Here is a 23193-nt window from a genome sequence, read left to right on the forward strand (position 1 = left end):
TGAGAATTATATTTTTTTTCTGTTTTTGTTTCAGGTATTGTATTCCAATTCAGCTTTTTGGCATCCACCTTGTTGCACAATGTGAGTTTTTGAACATTATTCATACAGGTGTCTCACGAAAAACGAGCCACCTTGAATATCTGCCGAACGCGTCGGAATTTCGAAAAACGGTAAAAGACGTGTTCGTTTATATCGAGGGGGACACCTTTTGGCGTATTCGACATTTTCCCAAACCGCGGGAGGGGCGCGGGGCGGGGGGTGCCCCACCCGTAAGTCGAACTTTTCAAATGGCACCCCTACTTTTTTATTTCAGAAATCAATTCTACGCAAAAAAACAAGCCACCCTGTCCAAACCGAATGTAAATCGGACAATTTTTCAGTGATTGACAGAGTTTGAAACATTTTTTTCATGCTCTTTTCAAAAATTTCCCACGCCCGATGGAATTGCTGTATCAAACCAAACTCTCCGCCAAAAAAATTCTTAAACATTGCACTTTCGATAAAAAAATAAAAAAAATCTGCTGCACTCGAAATCTGGAGCACGCGGAGCCCTTCTTTTGCGACATTAAAATTCGTTATACCGAACATTTCCGAGGGGCGCTCATCGGGAGGGAGTAGTAAGTTTTAGACAAGAATTATTAATCTTTTTTATGAAGCAAAAGAAACCGTGTCCATGAAGAAGCAGATAAGTAGAAAAACAAATGGATTAGCTTTTTTTTTGGGGGGGGGGGGGGGGTCAATGACTTGAGCCGGACCTTGATACTTCTGAGGACGCTATTTTTCCGCGGTGCGTTGATTTTCTACTTAACTGCTTCTTCATGGACACGGTTTCTTATGCTTCATAAAAAAGATTAATAATTCTTGTCTAAAACTTACTACTCCCTCCCGATGAGCGCCCCTCGGAAATGTTCGGTATAACGAATTTTAATGTCGCAAAAGAAGGGCTCCGCGTGCTCCAGATTTCGAGTGCAGCAGATTTTTTTTATTTTTTTATCGAAAGTGCAATGTTTAAGAATTTTTTTGGCGGAGAGTTTGGTTTGATACAGCAATTCCATCGGGCGTGGGAAATTTTTGAAAAGAGCATGAAAAAAATGTTTCAAACTCTGTCAATCACTGAAAAATTGTCCGATTTACATTCGGTTTGGACAGGGTGGCTTGTTTTTTTGCGTAGAATTGATTTCTGAAATAAAAAAGTAGGGGTGCCATTTGAAAAGTTCGACTTACGGGTGGGGCACCCCCCGCCCCGCGCCCCTCCCGCGGTTTGGGAAAATGTCGCCCCTTGTTCCAAAGAACTCCTTAATTCAGGATATACTTTCTCGCGCAGGAAGTTTGAAAATGACGCAAAACTGGTCCGCTGCTGAATATGAAAGATTACACAAGTATGCACCGAAAAAAAAGTTAATGCTTTAATATAGCGAATTCTCATGTAATATTTAGCCCTGGGTCCAAGTATGACTTCCGTTTGTCCCTGTCTCTGCCATTTTCCAGGCGAATTGGGATTATTTAAAAATGAATTTTCCTAGGAAAAGATTTTCTGGAAATTAATGCATGATTGAGATAAACCGAAGTTATTCTTGAATTTTGGAGCCAAAGTTACATGGACACTTGCCAGACAAGTATCGCATATCGCATGTCCAAAAAATATGCCTCCCTTTTTCTGATAACGAGGTTTTCCGGTCAAAATGGCATTATCCACCCACGAATCCTATATAAAACTGATCCGTTGTTTTGAGTCCTGAAGGACAAAAAATCATTTTATTCAGATAGCTAATTTTGCTACTATATCTTTTTTTGTTTCTGACCCCGAATCGACTATTGTTTTTTCCACAACCCACTAATTTTCCGAAAGATCGAGTTTGGAACACACAAAAAAAAAAAAAAAAACCACCTTATTCAGATGCCAAAATACGCATGTGTATAAAAATTCGGATTTCGAAAATATTGGTCAATGGTATAAAAAAAAATACGGCCATTCTCTGATTTAGCAGCAAACATAGTTAAAGGAAGTTCCTCCATGAAGAACCTAGATCAAATAATTTTCATGAAATACATGTATCCTTTTGTATTTTTAGTTACTAGATCCAAAAATGACCTTATTCATCTCTATCAAACACCAGTTTCCTATTAAAATTAAACGTTCTTCGCATGTACGGACTGGCTCACATCTAAGAGCGTAGACCCTTGGCCGGTTAAGGGAGATGTAGTATGATATTTCCCGAGGGGATGCACCCCCCTTACGCGGTGGGGGATCCAGAAAAGTTTGGCAAATCATCACAATTTCACGCTATTTTCAGGATCAAAGGTGATTGATAGCACAGAGAACATTTTTAAAATTGAACGTGTTAAAGTAACTAACAGACTTGTGTATAACGAAAAAAAAAGAGAACAAATCACATGCTACTAGACGCACCGAAGCTCCGTTATTTCTAGACGCATCCAACCTCCCTTATTTCTAGAGAAACTGAGGCAGAGCTGATGACCTAAAATACTGATTTTAAACACTAAAAGTCTGAAAATGATGAACCCAAGAAACATGTCAGCTGGAAAGATCTTATTAGCCTCCTCGATCGGAAAATGAAACATGCAATCTAGTGAGTGCAAAGTGAAATTTTGAAGGAGAGAGAGAGGGAAAAAAGAGTGCTGAAACTAGCAAAGGTTAAGGTGTCCAGTAAGGCAAGTAAAAAAAGAGAGATAGGAACAAATCAATTAAATGCATCAGATATCTATAGCAGGAAGTCCCATTCAGCAATCATTTTGTTGGAAATAAGAATGTTTTCAGACGTGACGGAACAATTGGAGCCTAATTTTCTGCGACTGCATAACCAAATTTTATTGAAATTCACAGACTGAATGGCCTCGTTTGGATCCAATGTTGAATCCTGACTATTTGCGAGGGAGGTGCAGTCATTTTAATGATATTTTCATCAACCCTTAAATGCTGAAGCCGGGTCAAATTGACTCGAGCCTTACTAACAAAACCTGCCCTGCAGATTGGACGGGGCCGGTTCACGCGAGCTTTAGATGTTGGTCTGCAAATCATTCCAAAAAAGAATCGGACATGGACCTGAAAAAAAAATCGAGTATCAACACAGCCGAAGACATAGAGAGACCTATTTGGGCCTCTGTTTTAACTTTTCTCCCGAATCTCAGCGACACCGATTTGGCAGCATATAGCGGAGTGTTGCGAGTTCACGCCCCGGGTCATTGCGCCTTCAATTTTGCAGATGCAACACGGACATTCATCAAGCATGAATAGTCGTATCTCTGCGCCGTCGTCAACGCCCATCCTCTCCCTTGCTCCATTTCCATATTGTGTTGATTTCGTTTGTCTCATTTGTCGTGGTGCTTCAAAGGCTACGTGAGCAACACAGCCGAAGGTAGGAAAAACGTAATTCGGTCTCGCTATTTAACTTTTCTCTTGGATATGACTAACAGCATAGAGCAGAGCATTGCGAATTCACGCCTCACGACTCACGCCATCGCGCTTTTAATTTTTCATGTGCAATAAGGACAATGGACATCCATCTAGCACAAATAGTTGTATCGCATTTAGATACCTCATATTTTTTTAAATTTGATTTGAGTTAAATTTAAGGTTTCATCATAATTTTTGTTCTCCTCTTATTTTGCTATGCGTCACAGGGGCGCATACTCGGCGCGCCGTGGGAGCGTATTTGACAGTAGTGGCAGGTCGGCCTTAGGGTCTGTCCGGGCCTGGTTCTTCGAAACAGCCCTTGTTTAAGGAAAACTTTGGTTTTCCTAAAAGTGTTGGAGAGAAACTACCTGTAGTCCTAATTGAACTCAGCGCTTAATTGCATTGGGATTACCCATAAACTTCCTGACGTTTGGTCAGAGGATGAAAAAGGAGAAATCTCATTTGCACTCCTAAGTTATGCAAGACAGACAGCTTTGAGTCCATCTGCGTTTCATTTTTTACGATTCGGAAACGGTCTACTTATTCTAGCAATAGCTACAAAATATTTGGGAAAATTTATTTTCAACGCCTAATTTTGAATGTATTGTAATCATTGAATTTTTGTCTCATTTCCGATCTGCGAGGAGTAAAAACTTCGTCATGGCATCGCAAAGGTGTAAACTATTTGAACGGGGGACCTACATGTCATTTTGTAATACTATTTTATGAATCAAGAGTATTTTTCTTGTCCAATCTATAAGAGTCTGGACTTTGGATCCAACATACTTTTTTTCCACCCGAGGGAAAAAATTAAATAAGACTGAACATTTTGAAACCTTGCAACTGAGAGACATCGATTCCAAGTTTGCTACTCCGCTTTGCTGACAAGTGGGAAAAACAATGAATTAAATGGAAACATTCACCCATCAGCCATTTTGGGAGGAGAGATGGGTGAAAAGTTGATCTACTGGACTGAATGACACTATATTTCTACTCCAATTTGCTAACTATTATACTCCCTCTACTGGCAATTACTAGCTGTTTCTGAGTATCATCAATTTTGCTGGATATTTTTTTTTAATGCGGGGCAAAGGTAAAATTAATAATCTGTCAATGATATTACGATATTAACTTCCCGCAGAATTGCAGGAACATTTCATTCGGGATTCTTTCATTAAAATGGAGGAGAATGGGTGATAAAACGGTCATCAAAAAGCCTTATTTAAAAGCGGTCATTTCCAATCTCGCTCTGATCTTCGAAATACTTTCAGGGTCGATAGAGAATCACTTTCCAAGTTCAAAATACTGACGATTTTTGAAATCAAGCAATTACGGATAGCGGGGAAGGGGGGGGGGGCAAAGATAAATGTTCAAAGTCGCATATCTCGTGAACGGTTTGTCGTAAAGAGATGATCTTAGTCTCAAAATTTAGAGAAAACCACAAGCTTTCAGACAATGGTGACAAAATTGGGTCATTTTGAAAATGTCATCCATTCCTGTCACGTTGCCGTAGTTCAAATTTTCAATTTTTAGCTGGGGCGGTACCTTTATATGTCACACCTAGACAAAATCATTCGTCAAAAATGACAATATCAGGATAAATGATTAATATGCAATGGATACAGGATAATCAAAGTTTTCGATCATAAAAAAATCTATGTTTATCTTCAACGCTTCTCTGGGTAGAAATAAGAGAAAAAAAGAGTAATTGCTAATAAAAGCCTACTATTTGAGCTTTTTAAATTTAAGTCCATCCTAGAGAAATGATTTGAAAAAGAGTCACGATTTTTTAAGGTTGATGCAGCGAGCGTCAGCTGAGGCTAGTCCTGTAACATTCATGTGTCTCGATATTGTTCTTTTTTAATAATTTTCTTCGGAAATGAGCTAATGGGGTGTAAAAATGCATAACCTTGCAATTCGTAATCGCAATTTGGGGGCATTGGTGATCTTGGGACTCGGAACAAATTAGGTCCAAGTGTACCGCATCCACTTTGAAAAATCATATCTCTCCTCCAACTTGTTTCCCGAGGATGAACTTGTGCTTGTTTTAAAGCTTAAAAGGTCTACTTTCATCAGAAAATATTTTGATTACTTATTGTGCGATTCCTTCAATGTCTCAGCTGAAAATAAGAAAATTTGAGATACGGCAAGGCGGCAGCAATGGATGAAATTTTCAAAATTGACCAATTTTTTAAACATTGCCTGAAAGCTGGTGGTTTTCTCTACATTTTGAGACCAAGCTCATCTCTTTACAACAAACCATTAGCGAGATATGCGAGTTTACATTTTTTACTTTGACTCCCCCCCCCTCCACCTCCCCCTTGATTGCCCGATTTAAAAAATCGTCATTGTTTTAGACTCGGGAGGTAATCCTCTATCAACTTTGAAAATATTTCGAAGATCAGGCTTGAAAGGTTGAAAATGACCGATTTGGAATAAGGTCCTTTTTTCCTTGCTCTAGTCACAAGAACAAGTAGAGGCAAGTGAGAATTGGATTCGATGCGCGATACGTCATTACGAATCTTTGTTTACATTCCAAAGAGCCAAAAACGTAAATTCTCACGGTGAATGAGTGAAAATGTCTGTGTGTGTTTCATGTGCGTCTGTGTTAGTGACTACGCACTCACAGAGGAACGCGTGCGTCTTCATGAGAGCGTTATCAGGCAACGCGCCGCGCCGCGCCGTCGCTAAATAGTCACCAGAGACTCTGCGCAAAACTAAATTCGTCGATAGTACTTGTACAAAATTGAATCATTGAAGTCATTTTTGCAACCCTGGAGTGAAGTTACGCTCCTTCGTCTGGGCACTGGGAAACGACGCACAATGGATCAAGTCAATATGAGAGGTTGGACAAAATTTGGATACTTTAAACGCTTATAACTTCGTTTATACAAAACTTTGAAGTCTAGAAATTGGTTTCATCGGTTTTCTCGTGAAATTTTCTTTCGGAAACACACCTCATAATTTAAAATGTGACGAATTTAATCATCAAAAGTTGCAGTTTTGGTTAAAAATTCCATGTCCGACCTCTCTGATTGACGAATTTGTCGAATATAACATTTTTCACTCAAACAGCAAATTTTACTGTTTAATTCGTCAAATTTTTCATTTTAAAGGGTGTTTCTGGAAGGAAATTTCACGAGATAACCAATGGAACCAATTTCAAGACCTCAAAGTTTTGTGTAAACGAAGTTATAAGCGTTTAAAGTATCCAAATGGATCACTAGACAAGGTACGAATTTAAGCATTCCGGTACATGTTTCTTAACAAAAATTTCACGTAGAACACGATTCGCGCAACGAAAATTACTGAAACCAACTCCTAACGAAGATATTAACCTTTTCATTTCACATTGGTTACGAGGAATTTGAACTGCCCGCTCACAAGAAACTCAAAGCTCTACGTGAGTCAAATCGCGCACGACAACGGTCTCAGCAAGTTTCTTAATCGAGCAATATTCATTTCCCACCATGTGTTGTTCGAACTATAGGCAATTTGCTATAGCTGAGCCAAAGCGTCAAGATTGAGGTTGCCAGATTTTTACATCGCGCAGAGACTGTCATGATAACGTTTAGCGCGCGATGTGAATCACGTAGAGCATTGAGTTTTCATGAGCGGGTGGTTTGAATTCACGCATCAAGAATCATTAAATATCGTTGTGAAGAGTTGATTTCGATAATTTTCATTGTGCGCATCGTGCTCTACGTGAAATTTTGGTTACGGATCATATATCAGAGTGCTGAAATTCGTACCTTGTCTAGTGGTCCATTTCGTCCGACCTCTCCTATTGCCCCGATCCACTGTGCGGCGCGGCAAGGAAGAGCAAAGCTGACTGGTTCATCGCGGGGGCAAGTTTAAAATTTAAAAAAGAGACTAGGGGTGGACGGGACCAGGGTGAGAGACGACATCGTTGCGAGTTCGAGTCGGAATTCCGAGTTGCCAGCGGAGGCTTAAACCAACCGGTCTTCGATCTAAATCTGGTAACTACCCCGGCTGAGAGTTAAGTTGGGACTCAGTTCCTGATGCCGACGCCGACATCCATGTCGGCGTCGCGACGCCCAGACGACTCAGCCGAATCGCCCGCAGCCGCGGTTATGCGGATGTTACCCCCCCCCCCCCCCGCCACGCCCCTGCGCCCCGTCGTAATGGATCCGAACCTCTAACTTTACCTCATATCTAATTCACCTTTTAGCTACAAAGTTACTTAAACTTTCATGAATCTCTAGCTTCATTTATAACTTTCCTCCTCGGGAACTTCTAATTTTTTCCCGCCTCCGTCACTCGATACCGCTGACACGGAGAGGATTTCGAATTTTGTTCGAGCGCGAGGATGCTCCGCGACGAGACCCCACTCAGTCTCGTTCGAGTTGAGGATATCGAGAGTTAGAGTGCCGCACGGTGGATTGAGTCGATAGGAGAGTTCGGACAAAATTTTGAAACTTTAGAGGCTTGTAATGGAGATGTTGCATGTGTGAGGAGTTTGCGATTTGACTGTTGATTCTCATGCAGAAGTTTGCAAGGAACACGATGGTGCCTCTGGTTTTCTCTAAATTAACTCCAAGCTCAAAAAAGCTCTCAAGTTGAGGCCAAAATGGAGGGGATATCCCCGCTATCCTGAGAGTTCAGCTCTACTTAAAGACAAATCTCCATGCAAAGATAGGGAGCAAATACATTGACAGGGCTGCCACTTTATTTGGGGATCTGAAACTGAAAACAAGGCATCACTGCTAATGTATTTGCTCCTATCTTTGCATCGAGAGTTTGTCTTGATGTAGAGGTGGACTCTCAGGATAGCTAGCGTGGGATATCTCCTCCATTTTTGCCTCAACTTGAGAGCTTTTTTTGAGCTTGGAGTTACTTTTAGAGAAAACCAGAAGCATCATCGTGTTGCTCGCGAACTGTCACACAAGAATCAACAGTCAAATCGCAAATTCCTCACACATGCAACATCTCCATTCTATTTTACAAAATTGTAGGGTCTTTAAGTGGTTCTATTGGTTTCCTTGTAAAATTTTCTTCTAAAAGCAACCTTTGAAATTTAAAATGTGACGAAATAAACACCAAAATTTCAGTTTTCATCGAAAATTCAATGTCCGACCTCTCTAATTGCCTCGATCCACTGTGTGCCGTGCTAAAGGAAAACGCTGCATGAACATTCGAGAGTTGCCAAATTTTCTCTGATAAGGGGCCGCCCCTAAATTAGGTAACGCTCTTTTCTAAATTTTTGACCTCCCTCCCTTGTAACGATTAGTGACGTAGGCCCCTATCCTTTACCTCGTAAAAGCGAAATGGCGTAACGCTCTTCTCGCCCTTACCCTCCTCCTAGAGCGTTACGTAATTTAGGGACGGCCCCTGAAATATTTATTTTTAAGGATATTCATTTCCTCTTGAAATTTTCAGCTGATATAGACTTAATCGTGAATCAAATTCTCTGAAAAATTGGAGGAAAAATATTCACAGAATTTACTGAAAATTCGTGATTTATCCTAGAGAATTTGACAACGTTTGAAAGCCCATATAGCATTCTGCTTTTGTGACACGAAGGTAGAGTATCGATATAGAGGAATATAGCCGTTTATTTGCGGCTTTTTCATTGGTCGTGAAAAAAAGACCGCATGGCGCTCTTACGGCCGTATAAGTAAGCAAACAAGATGGCGACATAATGCAATCGTTGAATTAAGGAGCATTACAAAATTAAGTAACACTCTGAATGATTGAAGTATGAGCCTGCGTTGATCTGCATTACAAGAGGGAGGGATGCTCACAAAAAACTTGGCCATTTTTATTTAATTCAAATCGACTATTTAATTTTGACTGCTAGATATTTTTTGATGTAATTATAACCTGCAGTTTCTGATTATTATATTATTGAAAAACAGTCCTTAAGAGAACTCGGACGAGACGGAACAAAGGGTTCAGGAAGAATACTTAAGTTGAGGAAGTTTGAGGAGTGTTTTAAAATCATCGACAGAGTTGTGAAAAAATGACAAAGAAAAATAATACGTGATTAGAATTACAGAACTCAAAACTTACCGTCTTTGTTCATTGCCGATTGGAAGCACTTATTAAGACGACAGGCTCTGCACTGATTACGATGAGTTTTGTCGATCGGACAGCGGCCCTTGCTGTCTCCTTGTGCTTTGCAAGTGTATACCCTGTTCCTATGAATACTTCGCTTAAAAAATCCGGAGCATCCTGGGGAAAATTCATGACAATTTTTTTAAAAATATCAATTACAAAAGTATAAATATAGGCACTACGTCATGCTTCTATCGTAACACTTCAAAATGAATCGCTTACTATAGCAAAATTTTGCATGCAAAAAACCTAGAATACACGTGCACACCATACAGTGTTACGGAAACATCCATAAAGCAGGACATCATATGTACCTGCAAAACACTGGCATTTAAAAAAAAAAACCACAAGTCTGACAAAGCAAAATGTTTTTCAAATGAATCATGGATGCATTCAAAATATCTGGAAAAATAAATGAGCAGGCGACATTTTTAATCGTTGGATTAACCTAACAACTGTATTTGCGAAAGACAAAAACATTTATTTTTTACACTTAATTTAAAAGGTCAAGAAAATCTTCTAATTAAATGCATAACAATAACTGCAAGATTATTAATGACCTGCAGGTTTTTCGATTTCTAGTCTGTCCTTTTCGGTGCATGCTATATGTGACAAGTTTCATTTAAAAATCGGATTTTTAAGAAGTTGGTAATATGGATAAGACGGTGCAAAGAACCTTAGATTAATTAATTTCACTGGAAAAAAAAAAAAAAAAAAAAAAAAAAACACATTGGATCTAGAGTCCAGACTCTTGAAAACATTGACAAGAAAAAGGACACTTGATTCAATCAGATTTAAGCTTAAATCAAAAGGAAATCCGCTCAAATTAAGAGGCTTGGTTCTTGGTTTAAGCTTGAATCTGACTGAATCAAGAGTATTTTTTCTTGTCGATGTTTTTAAGAGTCGGGACTCTAGATCCAATGTGGTTTTTTTTCCAGTGCAGTGCAGTATACTCTAAACTGCTTCAAAATCGTCTGCTCCATCAGGTAATTTTTCTTTTGAATTTTGCCATACTTTGGGTGAAAATAAAGGGGAATTCCATGCCTCAGCCGGGGCTGCAAGATTATTCACCAACACCGAACACTCAGCCAAATGCTTGCCAATCCATGGATGAACTCGTCCGAGTGATGGTGAATAAATAATGCATCGCAAAAACCATGAGCTGGAAGTGATCAGGGGAAACGGAAGAGGGTCGAAGCAGCAAAAGGGTTGAAGCTATCAAAGCAAAAAAAAAGGAACTACATAAAAAAAAGGGAAGAAAAATGAAGTTAGCGTACCGTCGCAGCTGTAAATGCCGTAATGTTTTCCAGAACTACGGTCCCCGCACACTTTGCACGGAATGTCGAGGAGACGATCTCCTGAAACAAATCGTCCTTCCCGTTTAATCCTTTAAGCTGGATTTTTTATTTCCTCCAACTTTCATCTACATTTAAGTCCTTATTTCAGCTTCCCCTCCGTTAGCGGAGCAATTTTCTGTATTTTTTTCCTGCGTCACCCGACCATTCTAACTGTGAGTATATTCGCATTCATCCAATCCAAGGAAAACAAACGCCTAAAATTATCCCCCATTTGATAGTCAGATGGTCTCTGTCGGCAAAATTCGTCGCTTGGCTAATAAAAAGGCGTAACTGCCCTCGGAGATGAGCTCGGAAAAGCATTTGAGTTACATGGACGACAGGGCTCATTGCAAAGTGTAGATACGTACTTATGTCAGAAGGGCGACGAATGGCTGCAGGTGCGATAACATTTGTTGAAATCGCATCACTTCATTCAATTTTTTTAGTAGCGTGTCATTCGGTCGAGAAAGATTGCGTTCAAATTTGGATTCAAGCGGATTTCATCGTTAATTCGTACAAGGAATTCGCGCCGCTGGAGACGGTCTAACTAGTATATAGGAGTTGATACCACTATTCGACCATGTGGGAGCGTGTGTTGCCTACACTAAAAATTGAAGGCAAATTGATACCTCTGCAACCTCTTCCCGTTTCTTCTACTCTCTTTTTTCTTTTTCTTCATTCTCCATTCCTCTGCTTCTTTCTCTCTTTTTTCTTTTCATCTTCTTCATCCTGGACGGGAAATGCGCTTGAACCTAAATTCGAACTCAACCTATATACGGACTTTCCGGCACGCCATAAAAAAATTTGAATGAAGTGACGCGATTCCAGACGGATTATCGTACCTGCAACAATTTTGCCGACAAAGACTTGCCTGACGAATATAATATGTAAGATAGTTTATGCGCAATTTCAATATGAAATATTCGCACGTGTAGCAATTCATCGACGGTTTCATGCTTTTGCTCGTAATTCTAAGTTACACAGTTGCGTCTTGGCGAACTCTTGGAACTTTTGATCTCTTCCTTTGCAAAATAAACTCGCTAACTTGCAATCAGCTTTTCAATCCCTGTTGGAATTGAGATTAGTCGTGAAAATTCAACGGTTAAGTGAAGTGTTTTTGGACAAGCATACCTCGTCAAAAGTCATTTTTAAAAATATGATCTCAAAAATATTCAGTAGCGAGTGTTGTATGTTTGACATGTGCGAAACTTATAGATGATAGAACTTGAACTATTCCTCTTTTCAATTCGTGGTGTTAAAAATTTCCTGTTACTTTTTAGATAAATGATGGAAACTTAACAGTTATAAATTCATAAAATATGGCACGTTCAGTCTATGTGAGAGAAGAAGTTCAAACTACGTACCTGTTCCCATTCTTCTTTACAGCATAATGAGCCTGTACGCACGCGTATTAGTCCATCTGGAAAATAGTTGAAAAAAATTCCCTGTAAATATGTATACGACTAAGCAACTTATCTAGTTACTACATGCTTATAAGGTGTACTTTCAAAAAGATTTCTTTCTCTCACCCTTCAAATTCAGTAGCCCGCACATGTCCCTCCGAGCCTCGTCCTCTTCAAATACAGACAGGTTTCATGGAGACACCTCATTTTCAAGGCAAAGGACTTGAGTCAAGCAAAAACTGTCCCAAAGTTGTGGCTGGTCTTCCTTAATTATCTTTTAACGAATTATTCTGTGCGCTTTAAACAGCGTTGACTAACTTAAGCACACGCACTTCAACTTGATTTTCATGGAGTGAATTAGAACCCTCTTCGGACCTTTTGAAGGGATACATCGAATAAAAATACCGTTCAATTTTTACAAATTACGTTCATTAGTATTCCAGGTTTCAAATTTCACCAGAAGCCTGCGGAACAATAGCAAGTTTCAAAAATATGGTACTTAATCTCTGATCAACGGATTTAAGTGTTGATGGTCAAAATACTAAACCACGTATCTCCGTTTGCGACGCCGCAGACCTCCTATCATAAATTCTTTTTTCTTTTAAAAAGTAGTTAGCATAATCTCTTGAAAACTTCCTTTATATTCTAATCTTTTAGCAGAATATTCTGTATAAATTTCAAGCAATAAAGTTGGCTGGTTTCTTTTCAAAAAAGTAAGATGTAAGGGCAGAAATTGTGAAACATTGCAATAAGATACGTGGTTTCGCTCTTTTGCATTCGATATGTGATATTAGTTTTACTTAGAGCTCACCCCCAAGACACAGATCCAATTTAAGCCACAGATAGAGCGCCTATTGTCACTTAATTATCGAAAACCTTCAAATTCAATACACTTTTGTTAGAGGGCTCAAAACGCCTCCAGGGGGTTGGCCTGCGGAACAGCCAAGGGGCGCAAACCTTCGTGTTATCATAAGTCTAATTTAAATTGAAAATAGACTCAGTAGGATTCAATTTTCCATGATTTTGAGTACCGAGTATGAGCTCTGATATTTAAAATGAAAGTATGAAAATAAACGGTTGACAGGAGTTTTTAATTTATGATTTGTGAAATAAATTCGGCAACGCTGCTGAGAGAGGTGGAAGTTCACACGCTTTTTCAAACGCCACTCGGTGTAATCATGGGCAAGCGACTCTTAAATCAAGAGAGGGCGAAAGAGAAACTTTGTTTGTTTCAGCGCGCGGAAACGTGAAATCACCACCGTAAAAAAGGACAACCTCGTTTGGGCAATGTAAACGAGTGTAAAGCAAGCTCCCAGTCAGCTTTGTTTTAATTTTCGGGAAGAGGGGAAGTAACTTGATTTGGATCTAATCCTTCCTTCTCTGGGTCTTTTCATGATTCATTATTGCTCTTCTTTCACCTCCTTTAACAACATCGTCACTCTACTCTCACTTTTCGCTTTTCGATGTTCATTGTTTCAAAATCGCGCTCCACTGGAAACCTGGAGAACTTCATAAAATATTTGCTCCGTTAAAATTTTTATTAAATCATCAATGTCCCCTTGGGTTTACTCTCGAGTTTAGATAAATTTCACTCTTGGCTCATAGCCGTCACAGTTGCCTTGATTAAAAATCAAAAATACAAATCCGCAAGTTTCATGCTGTTGATGTAAGAAAGAGAGCGCGGGCTAGAAACGCTCCTTCAACGCGGTGAGTATACTATTTGACCTACTCGAACGTTAAAATAGTTGTATCACGCACTTTGATCTCCCAGGCAGTTTCTAGCTTAGTTCGGGTAGAGCAAGGGACATTCACACAAAGTCGCCATTCATTTGTATAGACTATACCAGAATGCTTTGAGAATTCTCATTTAATCCAAACTTTCAGTATCTTACGCACTCTTAGCACACAGTGATTTTCTGTTGATTTCCTTTGCCAATACTTTTTCAGTATGTCAATGAGAACTTAATGATCATGTGATCTTAAAGTGGATCTTCAACTTTTGCGCAATGCATTCTGGATACGATCGATACATCCCAAATTTTAACCATTAGGTGAATTATTTTGGAAAAATCTAAATTTTAGTCTGCAGTTAAATCATTAAAGAATGTTCGTATCGAAAATCACCCTCCAAATTCTCAAAACAAATTCAAGAGTACTGTTTCCAGTTAACCATCGATATCGATACATTAACTTGATTTCAAGATTTTGGAAGATGATATTTGGCAGGAACATTCTTCGATGATTTACCTACAGACTGAATTTTAGATTTTCCCAAAATAATTCACCTAAAGGCTAAGATATATCGATCGCACCCAGAATGCATTGCACAAAAGGTGAAGATCCACTTAAAATACTAGTACGAGACTAACTCTCTCCTCCCTTCATAAATAATTGGATGATTGTTTTTTAGTGTTTCAAAATTGGACCGCGTTAAACAGAAAGGAACCAAGCCACATCAGCTATTGCCAATTTTAACGGGGCAATTTCATTTTTTACGAGAAAATGTTTGTGCGGCTCCCTTTGAAAATGCTAAGGAATTTGCTTCGTACTGTGGAGAAAATTCACCAAAATTTGCACGAAAATCCGCTCAACTGTTTTCATGTAAAAAATTAAATTAGCCAATTAAATTTGGCAATAGCTCACGTTGCTTGGTTCCTTTCTGTTTAACGCGGTCCAATTTTGAAACACCAAGAAACAATCATCGGCCCTTTAAAGTAGCATCGAGGTCAAAGCCTCACAGGTCGAATGCGACCTGAACTCTCTAAAGGGGATGATCCCGGTATCGACACTCCCGGTAGACGATTTAGGGTGGCTGAAGCAAGAGCACGCACACACGCAACGCCTGATCCGCGGGAGGGGTGGAGCTGAGCATCCCTAAACGAGTGTTAAGTGCCAGCGAGAGGCGCAAACTCCCCGGACGAGATAATTTGTTGGTTAGAAAAACGACGTGCGGGGTGGCATCTCGTCAAATTGATAGTTGCGGCCCGGCTTGTGACATTGATTAACATGTGCGTGGGCCCCTCGCCCCCTCGTCGTCCTCCGCCTAATTGGGTTCGACCTGTGCATTCGTGCTAGGAAAAAACGGCGTATGGGCCTCCGGACGTTGCCGAGTTTCCTCCGATAAAAACCGAATTTACTGGGGCAATTCTGAATATTGCTTTCCGAAATTTTCAGACAATTTTTTACGCAATCTAATCTAAAATATCTGAAAATTTCAAGAAAAATGGACTCCGTTGGGTTCGACCTGTGCTGCCGTGCTAAGAAATAAACGGTGTATGGGCCTCCGGACGTTGCCGAGTTTCCTCCGATAAAAACCGAATTTACTGGGAAAATTCTAAATATTGTTTTCCGAAATTTTTCAGACAATTTTGTACGCAATCTAATATAAAATATCTGAAAATGTCAAGGAAAAACGGACCGCGTTAAGCAGAAAGGAACCAAGTCACATCAACCGATGCCTTTAATTAAGTGATCCAATTATTGGGCCAATTAATTTTTTACATGAAAACGGTTGTGCGGATTTTGGTGCAAATTTCAGTGAATTTTCTACACGGTGCGAGACAAATTCCCTAACATTTTCAGAGGAATCCGCACAAATCTTCTCTTGTAAAAAATTAAACTGTCCAATTACATTTGGCAACATCAGATGTGACTTGGTTCCTCTCTGCTGAGCGCGATCCAATATGCATGAATATTGTCAAAAATGCATGTTTCATCAAGGGAAATTTGGCAACTCTTGAATGTTCATACGGCGTTTTTCCTTAGCACGGCAGTAGTGGTCCCGTGGAATCGGCGATCTCATCCCCCTCCGAGGGGTTTCATTCGTTTCGCACCTTCCCACTAATGCGATACCTTATTGAGCTATCGACGAGTCTCAGTGCTGTGGTAAGATCAGTAAGTGAATTCTGGGATGAGCCTCCAGGCACGTAGGAGCGCATGCCAAACGTGGATCGCACATTAATGCACTTACGGTTCTTTTCCGTAACACCGCAGCCCAGGTAGCTTGTGAGTGCGGAGTGCAAGAGCTTCCATTTCTCTTGAATGTCACGAAGCTCACGATGGAGGCTCCCATGAGAAAAATTGTATTCCTTCATCAGTGCCTCAGAGTTAAGAAGTATATAATTCATAATGTTGGAAAACTCGAGTTAGTAGTGTTTATGAAATCTCCGATACCGGTTCCGCGTGTGTGTGTGGATGATTTGATATCTATATATCACACCGGTTATGAGCAACCGATGGCCGAGCCTCAAAAATTGAGATTTAAATTGGAATTATAGGGGCCGACGCGCGATCTACCCTTAATTTATCAAATTTTAAACACTTGCTGCAAATTTTCAAATTCTAGAACGATTGCAATTCACTGTACACGGTCGGTAAACATTAAAATGATATAACAGACGTATTTTAATATCACGCGGATTGAAGTTCACGTATTGCGCAAAGAAAAGAAATTCAGTTGTATTGAACACCGAAAATTATCGTTATAAACCAACTTAAATTCGGTTCCAAAGACCGAAAACTTCGAGTACCTGAACCGCGAAAGTTTGGTGTTCAATATGAGCTGAAGCTCAGTATATCTGTAACGGAAATTATTTTCGTAGTGTGGAACATTTATTCAGAATTAACATATGAATGGGATATTAATGGTCATGATTTACATCGGAACCAGTATATTGAAAGCATTTAAACTGAATCCAGGTTAACTAACAAAACTATATTTCGATGTATGAAATTACTTTGATTTATTGAAATAAAACTTGGTATATAACGACAAAGGATTCATATCTCAAGAGCAGTAAATGGTTGAATTTTGAAGTGGATTAGCTAAGTAGAATAAAGTAAAATGCACGACTGGAAAAAATGTTATGGATCGATAGCAACAACCTCTCGGTGATATTCTTTTTACTTAATTTTGGGATAATTTACTGCAGAATTCAATCATAAGCAACTTCTCATCGGATCAGTTCGAGATCTAATTGGAGTGGAATTCCGTATTTTGACTGACGGATCATTTGAATCGATGAGCAAATACCAAGAGTTTGTTAGATAAGTATAGACAATAGATGAATGTAAATATTAATAGATGAAAGATGACGGGTAAGGCATGACGAACCTTCATTTGCTCAAGTGAGGAAATGGAGGAGGAAAACAAGGGTATATTTACACCCCTTAAATGCGTTCCTTCTAATGCTGCACTTCTGATCAAAATCTTCAGATTTTCTCTATAAAAATCTCTTCATAAGTTTGAAAATTCGATTCACGCAGCGTCACAAAAATCTCTATGCTGTCATAAAACAAAAAAATCTGATTCCGTGATAAATCTGACGTAAATTTTCAAAAGACAGGAAAAATAAAATAACATCCACGTAAAATTTTACGCTTGATAGGGTAGAGATATTTGATTTAACGGCGAAAAGATGTCCGTGACTGAAGAACCCACTAAGACTCATTATCTAAGGAATTACAAAGTTACACCCAGTGTTAGTACTCACTCTTAAATAAAACAGCAAATTTTACTTCCATTTGAAGACCTTGGAAAAGACATATTTAAAAGGGAAGCTTGCAACGAAGGCTCTAGCCTTCACGTTAATTGAATCGCTAATTTACGAAAAAGCCCAAGGGCCACGACCTTGTGATTCTCACGTTCACTCAAGGCTACACGGTTTTTAAGGCCTACGATATCGAAGCATCAAAGGCTTTATCGTCATTAAACGATTCCATTGAGAAAATACCGATACCACCGCAAGCAATCTACAAGAAATCAGTTTTATACATATGTTATAGCCAATGACCGAAATCAGCCAATGTTGACAATGACCGGTCATTTTAGCCATTGTCGACTTTGGCTGGCCATTGTCAACATTAGTTATTTTCGGTCACGAGCTATAACACCTTTAAGAGTAAATTGAGACGACTGTTGTAGAATGCAAAAAGCTACTGCCTTCCTACGCTTTTAAACCATTAGCCTCTCAATAATGGTGCCTTGTTTCGAAACGGAATTTCTGTATTTGCAATTTTTATAGAATATTATTCGTTGACTTTTCATTTTTTAAAATGAGCCAAATTTGGTCCAGAGCGAAACCCCTCCGTGAAAATATATTTTGGTCCTTTTGAAGCATACATTAATGCACTCAACCCCTCACATGTGCCAATGAAATCTATTTCCGTGCAGATAATTTATTCAACTATATTGTATTTCAACTAAGACAAAAACAATCAGATACGTTCCACTTGGTGCAGAGTTTTGCAGATTTAGTAGCATTTATTTAAATTATCTCCGCACTCAAGAGTGTATCAGACGCACTACGAACCGCTAGGTGGATATTACACTGCTGCCCGACTAAAGTTTCCTCGTGCACGCTCATAATCATATTGACTTGGAGGATTATACGACTAACTGGCAAAATTCTACCGATTTATTCATATTAAAATGAAGGATACCAGAGACTGCACAGAAATAAAATCAATCACTTCTGTTCCCTTTAACATCTCATATTTTTATCATTAATCTGTGAACTTACTTCATTTTCAAGATTCAACATTTTATGTTAACCTCATGCAAAAAAGAAGAAGAAAAATTAAAATATTTTGCTAATAATTTTAGTGAAATGAATTTTAGTTCAAATTTTGGCCCAAAAGCGGAAAAAAATTTTAATCTGAGAAAATTACGGTTTATTGGAATCGGAAGGAAAAACCTTTTACATCATGGAACCGTACTTCTTTGTCACTTTTTCGCAGTGCTACAGCTCAACAGTTGTCTTAAAATTGAAATTTTTTGGCGATTTTTTGTAAAATTTTTTAGAGTTTTGAATGTAAATGCGCTTGAGATTCTTAAAGTACGTCTGTACCTTGGAATGTACAGAAAAACATTAAAAAATAACTCGTAATTCGAAAATCAGAGAGAAAAATCATTCAAGTCACTCTTTGCGTATTCCTGATTTTAGCTCATGCATGTCACTACAATTTGAATCAGAACGCAAAAATAGTTGATATTGGAATTAGTCTACCTCTCCCTCATTTAAAATGTGTAAGCTTACTTCTATAAATGCATGAATCTGCAAAGGTAGTCTTGAAATTTATGTATAATATCTGTGTGAATACCTAATCTGTAGGGTAAGAAATGAGATACCTATCCCCTAGAAGATATTTTTAATTCAAAGTAACTTGCAAATGTTAATACATGATACCAGAGATAAGATATTTTCTTACGCTGCAACATTTTTCCAATTGGCATGCATATGCATAAGTAAGATGTAAGAAGCCCCACTTCTGACATTCCAAAAGTGCAATCTGCAAAATAAATTCGTTGCCTCTCTCGGTTACTGACGTGATCGCATATTTAATCGCAATGTGTGTTGCTAATAAGGTATCATAAAATATATTGTTCCCTGTAGCACCCCCAAAATCTATGCAACAATCTTAGAGGGTGGGTATTTGAGTTTTGGTCCGATGGCATTCTATTTGATCGAAAGTGATTTTTGTCGGCAGGAATTAGTGTCCCACCGCCATCGAGCGCCTCGCGCAAAATTCACCTAGGAATGAAGCTTTGGCACTCTAAATTAAGCTACTACATGAAAAGTTCGTGCAGACTCGATTCTTGGTGCGCACTTGCTCCTGGCGACATTTTCTGCTTCATTTTTCAGAGTATGTGAGAGGCTTGGAGATCAAGACGCACAAGCGCAGTTTTTGATATTTCAAGAAATAAGCGCTTAACCTTCCAAATTTTCATGGAGCTTTATGGCGGAAAGAAAGTTCAAACTCACTTTTTAATGCTTAATAATTGGATTTCTGCCGTGAATTCTTTACAGTATTTTTGAAGACAGATTTTAGTTTAAATCATTTATACTTCAATTTTTTTTTTTTTTTTAAAAAACTACACTTTTGCGTTTTGCCCCGTATGCCCATCATTCGCCACTCCTAAAAGATTGCGCAGGATCGTCAAAGGTTAGATTTGTTATGGTCAAATGGTTACGGCCCCTTTAGAGTGTAATGAAAGCACCGGTATGGATCCTGGGGGTTGAAAAAACCAAGCTAAAAACAGAAACGTTATGAGGACAAAGAAAACAAGAAGAATCGGTGAAGAGGTGAAAAATAAGATACTTATAGACTCACCTGGTGGGTTGACCGCAGTCTAGAGATCCACAGATCGATCGGAAATTCTTCCCAACAGGCAAGGTCTCATGCATCAGAAATTGTAAGTCGATAATAAATAACTCGAATAAAAACTAGAAGCACTTCACGAACGACGATGGACTTCAGCGAAAAAACCGACTATACCAAGGCAGAGCGATGAGCCAGCAGGGACGGATAGCGGAGGGCGTTCTGCTGGTGCGCATTCGGGGTTGTGAGGGCAAGAGGGCACCCAGAGCCAAGCTAGTAGCGGCGGCGGCGCGACAGAATACATGCGCGTGTGTGTTAATTCAGTGGAGATTGTGGACGGCCAAGTGTAGATGTTAGTAAGTCTCGGCCCGGATCCAGGGATCGAGATGGAGATGAGGATCCCCAGGAATGGGAACCCTACAGGTGTCCCGTTTGCGGTTCACGTGATCAGCGCGGAGGCGGGGTCACTCCCTTCGGAGCTTTTTAATTTGCCGCCCCTTCGTCGATGCTCCTCCTGCTCCTTGCAGTCCCTGTATCCGTGTCCTCGTCCCCGATCCCTCCCCCCGCCCTCCAGCATCCCTCCGCCCTTTGCGTCCCTTCCTTGTCTCCTGGCTACTGCTCTTCTCTCCTCTCCGTCGTCCCTTCCCCGTCCCGGCACCAGCTCCTGAACTTCTCCACTTGGTGATTTACCTGTCATCGCCTTTCTTCGGATTATCAGCCTGGTTCCTAATGGCGCTAACTCCGGCTTCTATCGTGCTCTAAATTGAACGAGCTAAATTTAGTGTGTTTTCCTTGTTATCCTTCGTCAAGTGGCTGCTGGATCAGTGATAGCCAAAATGAAAAATTTGTATCCCACTTGAAAAAAAGAGGAAAAATAATTTTTTCAATTTTTTTTTAAATATTTTTGTCACAACGTTATCCAATTCGACTATTGAAGAAAGCGGTGTAGTAGTGCTGGGTTTACATTAATTTGCCGGGAAAGCAAGGCCAAAAAATTCTAAAAATTAATTAGAGTCAGGAATTTGAGCTCTAATGACTATCAGTACATGACCGAGAGGGAGAATGTTCAGCTCAGGCAGATGCATACTAAACTAGGGTCGCGCCGCACAGTGGATTGAGTCAATTAGAGAGGTCGGACAAAAGTGTTTACCTAAAATTGCAAATTTTGATGTTTATTTCGTCACATTTTAAATTTTAAGGGGTGGCTCTGGAAGTAAATTTTACGAAGAAACCATTGGAACCACTTTTAGAACCTCAAACTTTTGTATACATAGAGTTAAAAGCGATTAAAGTTTCCAAATTTTGTCTGACCTCTCCTTTTGACTCGATATATCCACTGTGCGCCGAGGGATCCTCAGCGTTTTGGGTGTTTTTCGACGTCATCAGCAGATCACACCCGTCACTTTTAGTCTTGTGCTAATATTCATTAGAGCCCAAATGTAAAGCTGGTATCAAATCGAGGGAAAAAATGGGAAATTATTTGTTTAAAAAATTTTTATTTTGTTGCAAGGTTATTGAACTTGACAAGACCATAGTTAAGAGACCACCACGCTGAGAAGAGATGGTGAGCAATCAAAGGATGAGCCAAAAATAGAGGAAAATTGTACAGCGACAGGTTTGTCGCATGAGAGAGACGCGAGAAGTACGCACTCACGCAAAAAGTTTTTGCGTGTCTTAAATTAATTTGATTCTTGAGTGTTTTGCATCCTATCACTTGTGTTTTTTAAGGAGTCATGTCTTTATACTGAATCATGCTGCATCGATTTGAAACTAAACAGATGACCGTAATTTTAAAACGATATGAAACAAACAGTGAAAACTCATAGAAATATTGTTCGATGGTTTGCCAATGAAAAAATATAATTTGCAACGAAATTTTCAACAGCGTCGCAATTTTGTAAACGTATTTTACGACATTTACCATCGGTGCTTTTATTGCTTACGCAGGAAATATCGACGAGAGAGGAGTGAAGCAGAATCGACCCGCCTGGCTGTTCCTTTGTTGTTACTTATTAGTTAGTATACTTCGCTTCAGGCGTCCCAAATAAGAAGATGCACATGAATATATCCGAGTTGTTATCATTTGTGATTGGCATCTTTTTTCTCCGGGGCGAATTGATGCCATAAAATAACAGAAAGCGAACCGTCACGCAAAATAAATGCGACGTTGTCAATTGTTCGTGTAGAGGCGGACAAGGCTCTTACAAAGGCTCTGATCGAATAAGTTTGCGAAGTGGGATCATTAAGGTCACTCTCTCGCTAGGAGAATCAGTGCCTTTGGTTTTAAGTTCGAAAATTTAGTTTTAATCTTCTTTAAGTGCCAGTGAAGACGGATCCTGAGAAACAAGACTCGGTGTTGTGGCGGAGCATCAAGGCCATGAGTGTCATGCACGTCATGCGTTTATTAAAAGCTCTTCAAAAAACTTTTAGATATTGAACAGAAATATAAATGCATGACTATATGTAACAAGGTGGAGAAATGGTGCTGGGTTCACACCATTTCGCGAGGAAACAAAGCCAAGAATTTTTTTTTTTTTTTTTTTTTTTTTTTTTTTTTTTTTGCATGACTATCTTAGCAACAATGTCAATTTCCGACCAACAAATAAAGTACTTAATAATGCCTCCTAAATGCACCGCATGGACCTTAATGATGAATAATATTCTTAAAATAAGTTATGGCTTACAGAAATGATAGTAAGGCATTATATGGAAGGCCCTTAGGTACACGTTTTTGCCTATCCTCTGAAATGAAGGGGAATTCGTTACTTATTCTTGTTTAAACGCTGAGGTTGTGAAAAGATTAGAATTAAAGGAAAATAGCATAATGTGGACTGTGATCTTAATAGATATCTAGGAAGTT

The 23193-nt window shown here is 39.3% G+C and overlaps 1 protein-coding gene across 1 annotated transcript in view; it reads right to left on the reverse strand.

Annotated features, from left to right (window-relative positions):
- dsf (nuclear receptor dissatisfaction) overlaps positions 1-20743 on the reverse strand; it is a gene marked incomplete in the record, with an annotated part of 36488 nt that extends 15745 nt beyond the window's left edge. The window contains 4 exon segments of the mRNA XM_072298506.1: positions 9449-9610; positions 10771-10851; positions 12195-12250; positions 20346-20743. Coding sequence (XP_072154607.1) covers positions 9449-9610; positions 10771-10851; positions 12195-12204 — 253 coding nt within the window.
- Between the last annotated feature and the right edge of the window lie 2450 nt (positions 20744-23193).

This window comes from Bemisia tabaci, chromosome 3, assembly GCF_918797505.1.
Source record: "Bemisia tabaci chromosome 3, PGI_BMITA_v3".
NCBI classification, from domain to species: domain Eukaryota; kingdom Metazoa; phylum Arthropoda; class Insecta; order Hemiptera; family Aleyrodidae; genus Bemisia; species Bemisia tabaci.